Source organism: Phocoena sinus, chromosome 13, assembly GCF_008692025.1.
Source record: "Phocoena sinus isolate mPhoSin1 chromosome 13, mPhoSin1.pri, whole genome shotgun sequence".
Taxonomy (NCBI): Eukaryota; Metazoa; Chordata; class Mammalia; order Artiodactyla; family Phocoenidae; genus Phocoena; species Phocoena sinus.
The window spans coordinates 31,214,636-31,222,971 of NC_045775.1; the positions used below are offsets into that span (position 1 = coordinate 31,214,636).

Consider the following 8,336-nt stretch of genomic DNA (forward strand, 5'->3'; position numbering starts at 1 on the left):
CTACAGGATTTAACCAAATTGAAACCAGTGTTGCTAAAACCCCCTGTCCACTGTTCTTCAATCCAACCCACAACTCCCTTGATCAGGTTCTGTGTCCCATAGACACAGAATTTTTTGTGGGTGTTTCTCATTGCCTATAAATCAAGTCCAAGGGGTATGTGTTTGTTGGGTTTTTTTGTTTTGTTTTGTTTTGTTTTTTTGCAGTACGCGGGCCCCTCACTGTTGTGGCCTCTCCCGTTGCAGAGCACAGGCTCCGGACGCGCAGGCTCAGCGGCCATGGCTCACGGGCCCAGCCGCTCCGCGGCATGTGGGATCTTCCCTGACTGGGGCACAAACCCACGTCCCCTGCATCGGCAGGCGGACTCTCAACCACTGTGCCACCAGGGAAGCCCTAGACTGAATTTTTATGAGTTCAAATGTTTTACTTCACAGTACCATAAGAATGATAACTGCTATTTATATTAGCTCTTTGTAGATCTATAGAGGACTTTAACTGATAAATTAGATTTTGTAGATTAGATGTCAAAATCTAATCTATGAAAGCCACATTAATATCATAAGCCAATCATTCAATGAGTGAAGGTTTGGGGAAGGATTATTTGAAACGATGACATTAAGAAACAAAAACTTCAAGGATTATATGCAACTCAAATCCCAAGTAGCAAGGGGAAAGTGGATTAACTGTCGGTGTTTTCTCTACCATGGTTTGACAGTCCTCTAACTCAGTTTTTGTAAATCTCCCTTGGTGTTCACATTTGCAGGAATTCAATCAACATTTACCACCTTGTACCATTTTTCAGGATCATAGTCCGGAAAAAATTCTGGACCATGCCAGAAGCCAACAAAGTACTCCCAGTGACCAGAAATCTGTGGTGGAAGCGAGTCTCTTGCACTTTTCCACTCCTGCGTTTTTTCAACCCAATCCTACGCTTTTCTTTCCAGCTCCTACACACCCTCAGGACTGTACCAAAGGCACATCCCAAAAGAGTAGGCATCTCAATTGCCTTACACAGGCCAAAGAAGAAATACATTGGTTCTGTGGCTCTTCTCCAAGGCACTGTCACCTCACACTTCTAGAGCTTTAGGATTTACCTGGAAGGTTCATGGCAAAAGTGGAATTACACTTCCACTCTCAAGGAAGAGGTGGCACGAAACTTCCCTCTTAAAATTTTTATCTTGAAATGTCCAATGTGGCAGTGAAAGGCGGACCCTGGCGAACAAGAAATATTATTATTATTACAAAAAAATCTTAGCCCCGCTCCACACCCTGAACCCCAATTTCATCACCCCAGGCCTCGGGACTCTCCGACCTCGAGGTGTGACCAACGCCACGGACTACAAAACAGAGAATTCTGGGGGAAGGAAGTGACGACACGGCGCAAAGCACGCTGGACTCCGGCAGGCTCGGCTCAAGAGACTCCTTCCTTCCAACGCGGCTGCTGAGGACCTGGCGGTGCTAGGAGATTTAACTGGTATTTTTCTCATTTGTCAGGATTACACGTTAAGTATTACCTGGCTTGAGTACAGCTCAAAGTATCATGCGGCTTCGGGTTACGCCAGGGCATCAGCTCTAGAGCCTTAGCTGCTGCCCCTTCGTTTACGCATCCTCCAAACAAATTTTAAGATGAAAAGTGTCACAGATCCGGGGGCCTCTCCCTGGCGGGATCCAGCGGAGACACAGAGCCAGAGAGGGAGTGGGTGGATATCAGAGGAGTTTTCTTTTTCATTTTTGGCTAAGAGTCGTGTGGCGTGAGTTCCTTTGATGGAAGGAGAGCAGAGTTCAAGGATTTGAGCATCTGCAGACTGGAGATCAAAGCCAGCGTGAAGGCGATCTGGAATGGGATTGGGAGGTGAAATAGGAGTGTGCCAGATAAGTTACCCCAGACTGGGACCCGCGGCAACTCGATGTCCCCGTGGCTTTCAGACTGAATAGTAAAATTTAACTGTCTTTCTGATATGGAACTTGAGGCAAATTGCAGGTGTCCTCTACCTCTAGAATGGAGATTGGAGTAAGACATTTGCCTGGGTGGAACATATATATTAATCCGAACTGGTGGTTGTTTTAGATCTAGCCAGCTGGCAACCATGAATGAATGGATGAAGAAAGGCCCCTTAGAATGGCAAGATTACACTTACAAAGAAGTCAGAGTGACAGCCAGTGAGAAGGAGTATAAAGGATGGGTTTTAACCATAGACCCAGTCTCTACCAAGTGAGTATGGGTCCTGCTTCCCAGATATCACCCCTTTGCACTGTTACATCCATACTAAGAAAGCAGATAAATGAAAGGCTAATTATTCCCACCTAAGAATTTAATTTCCTTTGAAGCTAAGTATTGTTCTAATTATAGATTTGTGTCAGACCAACCAAGTTCGTAGAAATGGGACACTCCTTTTATATTACATTTTATTGGAAAATTTCAAATATACACAAATGTGAAGAGTAGTATAATGAACACTAATCTTATTCCCCCTTCCAAATATTTTAAAGCCAATTACAGACATAATTTTGTTCATAAATCCTTCAATATATCTCTTAGCAGATTCGGACTCTCTAATAAATGTAACCACAATACCATTATAACACCTAGCAAAAGTAATAATAGCTTTAATATTAGCTAATTCCTAGTTTGAGTTCAGATTTTCCTGTTTGTCTCCAATGTATCTTTTTAAGCATATCAATTTGTTGATATGTCTCTGAAGAATCTTAATCTATAACTGTACTTTCTCTCTCTTTGGTTTTCCATGTCATTTATTTGTTGAAGAAATGGAATCATTTGTCTGTAGAATTCAACACACTCTGGATTTAGCTCATTGCATTTATCATGGCATAGTTTAACATGTTCTTTTATCCTTTGTATTTCCTATAAACTGGTATTCATAACTAGAGGTTTGATTAGGATCAGATTTATTTTTTGCAAGGCAACTTTAAAGGTGGTGATCCACACACTTTATTTTGGAATGATTTTAGATTTACAGAAAAATTGCAAAGAAAGTACAGAGAGTACCTATATACCCAGCTTCCCTTAATGTTAACAGTTTACACAACTGTCAAACATTTGTCGGAATTAAAAATTTATACTCACTAAACTACAATCATTTGGATTTTATCAGTTTTTCCACTAATGGCCTTTTTCTGTTCTGGAATCCAGTCCAAGGTCCTACATTACATTTAGGCATCCTGTCTCCTTAGTCTTCTCTGATATGTGACAGTTTTTCAGTCTTCACTTGTTTTTCATGACCCTGACACTTTTGAAGTGTCCTGGTGAGGTATTTTATAGAATGTGTCTCAGTTTGGGTTTGTGTGATGACTTCTTTTTTTTTTTTGGCTGCGTCGTATGGCTTGCGGGATCTTAGTTCCCTAACGAGGGAATGAATGCGGGCCCTCGGCAGTGAAAGTGCAGAGTCCTAACCACTGGCCTGCCAGGAAATTCCCTGTGATGTTTTCTCATAGCCTGGGGTTATAGGTTTTTGGAAAAAGTACCACAGAAATGAAATTCACATCACGTCACATTGCATCACATCATGTCATACAGCATATCATATCATATTTTAGTTAGGATTTTTCCATTTGTATTCATGAGTGAGATTAGCTTATAGTTTTATTTTTTAATTCTGTTCTTCTCTGCTTTTGGTCTCAAGGTTATATTAGCCTCATTAAATGAGTTAAGGCATAGTCTCCCTTTTATAGTCCATAGGAGAATTTGGTTGGATTAGAAATGTTTGGTCCTTGAAAATTTTATAGAACTTCCTGGTAAAATTGTCTGGGCCTTTTTTTCCCCCTCCATGGGAAGATTTTAAACTGGTTATTTCAGGTTTTTTAAAAAAGATTATAGGACTATTTACATTCTCTCTCTTTTTTTTTTTTTTTGTCAGTAGTAGAAATTTATATTTTCTAGGAAGTTTTCTGTTTTCAGTTTCAAAATTATTTACCTAAATTTGTTCTTAATATTTTATACTATTAATTTTCGCTACCTTATTCCTAATATTATTTATATGTGCCTTCTTTCTCTTTTTATTACTCTTGCCTGAGTTTTGTGAAATTTATATATCCTTTTCAAAGAACCAGCTTTTGGCTTTGATGATCCTCTTATTGACTTTTTAAAATTGAAGCATAGTTGATTTACATTGTTGTGTCAATCTCTGCTGTACAACAAGGTGACTCAGTTATACACACATATACATTCCTTTTTATATTCTTTTTCATTATGGTTTATCACAGGATATTGAATATAGTTCCCTGTGCTATACCTTAGGACCTTGTTGTTTATCCATTCTAAATGTAATAGTTTGCATCTACCAACCCCAAACTCCCAGTCCGTCCCTGTCCCTCTCCCCCTCTGCCTTGGCAACCACATCTGTTCTTTATGGCTATGAGTCTGTTTCTGTGTTTTTTTGTTTTCCTGTTTGGGGTTTTTTTGGCCACGCTGGGTGGCTTACGGATCTTAGTTCCCCAGCCAGGGATTGAACCCATGTGCTTGGCAGTGAAAGCACCGAGTCCTAACCACTGGACCACCAGGGAATTCCCTGTTTCTGTGTTGTAGATAGGTTCATTTGTGCCATATTTTAGATTCCACATAAAAGTGATATCATACGGTATTTGTCTTTCTCTTTCTGAACTTCCTTCACTTAGTATGACAGTCTCTAGTTGCATACTCTTTTGTTTTCTCTCTCATTAATTTTGTGCTGTGTTATTTTCTTTGGTCTGCTCTGAAGGAGAGTTATTCAGTTGCTTTTTAACTCCAAAAGTTAAATCTGTACCCTGTCTTCTTTCCTAAAACACATTTAAAGCATTCATAACTCTAAGTAATGCTTTAATGACATCTCACAATGATTAGCTTTAGGCTGGACAAAAGCCTTAGATGTTTAGGACCATCAGAGAATTCGTATTGAACAAATTAAAACATTTGGTGGTGAGAGGAGTAATTTAAAACGGGGAAGAGCATTCCCTGTTGTTCTAGTGACCTGTTGGGGGTTGATGCTGACTCTCATTTCACTGCTTCTTCCATAGTTTTATAGGCCTTTTGGTTTTTCTTTTGCAACTGTGCTCTGAACTTACTTTTCCTCCAAAGTATTGTCCTTGTGAACTTCCTTGAAGATGGCAGCATGTCTGTGACCGGAATTATGGGACATGCTGTGCAGACTGTTGAAATTTTGAATGAAGGGGACCATAGCGTGAGAGAGAAGCTGATGAATTTGTTCATGTCTGGAGACTGTAAGGCGTACAGCCCTGAGGATCTGGAAAAGAGAAAGAACAGCCTGAAGAAATGGTTGGAGAAGAACCACATCCCCATCACTGAAGAGGGAGATTCACGAAGGACCCTCTGTGTGGCTGGGGTCTTGACTATAGATCCACCATATGGTCCAGAAAATTGCAACAGTTCTAATGAAATTATTTTGTCCCGTGTTCAGGATCTTATTCAAGGACACCTTGCAGCTTCTCAGTGAGAGGCCAAGAACTATGGATGCACTGATTGAAATAAGACTTCATTTTTTGAAAATTCTTTGTTGTTTTTGGTAAAATCAAAGATGGGGATTATCAGTGCTAATAAGTGAACTGGGCAAGGATGACATCACAAACAAATAAAATTAACATAGGGACATCAGAATTATAAGAGCCTTTCCTTTTGATGGGGATACACCTCCATTTCTTTTTTTTTTTTTTTTTTTTTTTTTTTTTTTTGCGGTACGCGGGCCTCTCACTGTTGTGGCCTCTCCCGTTGCGAAGCACAGGCTCCGGACGCGCAGGCTCAGTGGTCATGGCTCACGGGCCCAGCCACTCCGCGGCATGTGGGATCTTCCCAGACAGGGGCATGAACCCGTGTCCCCCGCATCGGCAGGCAGACTCTCAACTGCTGCGCCACCAGGGAAGCCCACACCTCAATTTCTGTTAGGCAAGAAATGTATGTGAAAAAGATGCAACATGTTAGATTCAATATAAATGCTAAGGTAAAATCACAGTCTTGTTACATCTCTTGTACTAACTAGATGTGTCTGTTTTAAAACGTCTATTTAAAAATTTTTTTTGGTGTAATGATGTAATAGCATTTGAATCAGAATATATGCTTTTTTTGGTTGAAACTTGAACGTTTTGGTAGAATCTTAACACATAAACCTTATAAACTGTCAAAGCCTTAAAAAGTGAGCACTGGCTGATATCTCTGAGGAAAGAGGTAAGTGTGACAGGTATTCTGCTGCTGAGCTCAACCCAGCTCTTTTGCCTGATGGGTTCAGCCCAGGCTTCCGGGTCACAGTGCTTTCTTCCTACAGTCTCTACTCCCCTTGTCAGGCTTCACTGAGGGGAGACAGTGCAGGAAGTACACTTAACTACATCTGATTCTACCCCTTGGAAGCCAGTCAGGGAGGTTTCTGGCCTACAAAAGCACCTCAGGTTGTTAGTTTAGGGGTTGTATGGTCAGGCCACTCAAGATGGCTGTTCTCTTGCTCTTGGCGTGACCAGTCCCTCCTGCGCCTACACCCTACTCACGTGAATGTGCTTGCCCCCTGCCCCAGCCAGTGATTGTTATAGTCCTTAGGCCAGAACAGCTCCACCTGCTAGTTTATTAAAGGAAAACACCTGCCCCCATGATGATCGTTAACCTGAGGGGCTGTAAGGGTTGGGTCTCATCTGCTGGTTTCCCCGGTAACTGATGAGCCACCCTGACGTCAGTTCCCCCTGTAAAAGGTAGCTTCCTGCTCCTCCCAGTAGTGAAGGCTGCTGCGTCTCGCTTGCGGTGTGCCCCGCACGGTGGAGGTGTTTCTCCAGGACCTTGCTTCGGACGTGTAAGGTGCCCTGTCCAATAAACTGGCGCTGTCACTGGGCTCTTTCTTCGGCCTCAAGGCTGGTCGTCCACAAGGCTTGCAGACCTGTGAGGTGCTGCCCAACAATTCACAAGCCAGCCAGGAGGCCTAGGGAACTCCCGTGAGTGCCAAGATGTAGCGAAGGAAGGACGGGGACGGAAAGTTGCGGGAGGCAGTGGGGAGTCGGGGGGAGAGCCCAAGGTGGCCGCCCACTAACATGTGGAGCCCTGTGGCAGCTGACTACCATGAAAGGTGTTTTTTCTCTTCCATTGTATTGATGATATCCTGTTAAACTCAGTCTGTTTTTTGTTTTTTTGTGTTTTTTTTGCGGTACGCGGGCCTCTCACTGTTGTGGCCTCTCCCGTTGGGGAGCACAGGCTCCGGACGCGCAGGCTCAGCGGCCATGGCTCACGGGCCCCGCCGCTCCGCGGCATGGGATCTTCTCAGACCGGGCACGAGCCCGCGTCCCATGCATCGGCAGGCGGACTCTCAACCACTGCGCCACCAGTCTCAGCCCACTCATTCTCTTTTGAGTTTAAAAGTAGCAGCGCTATGCTCGTGGCTCATCTGACTGCACGGGGATGGCTGGTGAATACAGACAAAACGTCAGGACCTGAATTATCCACAAAGGGCAAGTACACCCCCAACCTACCACCCTTAAACAACTACAGACAGGCTTTAGGGGTATTAACTTAGGGACAGGTTTGTGAATTGGACATGGCCAGTTACCTGGAAGGGTTTGGTTCAGGCCTATGGCAACGGCAAAATAATAAGAGTACCCTTGGGCTTCTGTTCCCCGCTATGGAAGGGGGCAAAGCAGTGATGCAGTGTGATGGAACAGTAGCTATACGCAGTCTACAGAGAGTTATAACAGGTGGAAGACATTATAAAAGGCCTACTCGAGTCCTGGAGCAATGTAAAAACCACTATTCAGGGTCTAGAACAGCTGTGTGTGACATATAGGACCCCTGTGGACATGGATAGCAACCAAGGAATCCACTTTACTGGCCACGAAATTCAGAAATGGGCCAATGAAAATGACACACTGTCATTTCTACCTACCCTGCGCCCCCACTGCTAGCGGGCTAGTTGAAAGGATGAGTGGACTACAGCTGAGACGGGAAACCCGCTCTCTGTGTGGACCAGGAGGCTAACTCAGGCCCTACGAACTATAACTGAAGATCCCAGGAGCAGTCGTCTCAGTGCTTACTCCATGTTAACCCAGAATCAACTAATCAGCACCATCGGAGTTCACCTGTTAACCACTGCAGGGACCATTGCCAACTACTGGTCAGGGTGATAATTCACATTTGCCCCTGCCACAGGATCTACCTCCAGGGGAACACATTATAAAATAAATGACTCTGGGGCTTCCCTGGTGGCGCAGTGGTTGAGAGTCCGCCTGCAAATGCAGGAGACACGGGTTCATGCCCCGGTCCGGGAAGATCCCACATGCCGCGGAGCAGCTAGGCCCGTGAGCCATGGCCGCTGAGCCTGCGCGTCCGGAGCCTGTGCTCCGCAACAGGAGAGGCCACAGC

At 43.9% G+C, this 8,336-nt stretch overlaps 1 protein-coding gene across 1 annotated transcript; it reads left to right on the top strand.

Annotated features, from left to right (window-relative positions):
* The first annotated feature begins 1,393 nt into the window (after positions 1–1,393).
* On the top strand, positions 1,394–5,754 carry GEMIN6 (gem nuclear organelle associated protein 6). Its single transcript, XM_032653798.1, has 3 exons — positions 1,394–1,472; positions 2,067–2,210; positions 5,070–5,754. Exons 2-3 carry the CDS (start codon positions 2,086–2,088, stop codon positions 5,443–5,445), a joined length of 501 nt encoding a protein of 166 aa, XP_032509689.1. The 5' UTR covers positions 1,394–1,472; positions 2,067–2,085; the 3' UTR covers positions 5,446–5,754.
* Positions 5,755–8,336: the final 2,582 nt, after the last annotated feature.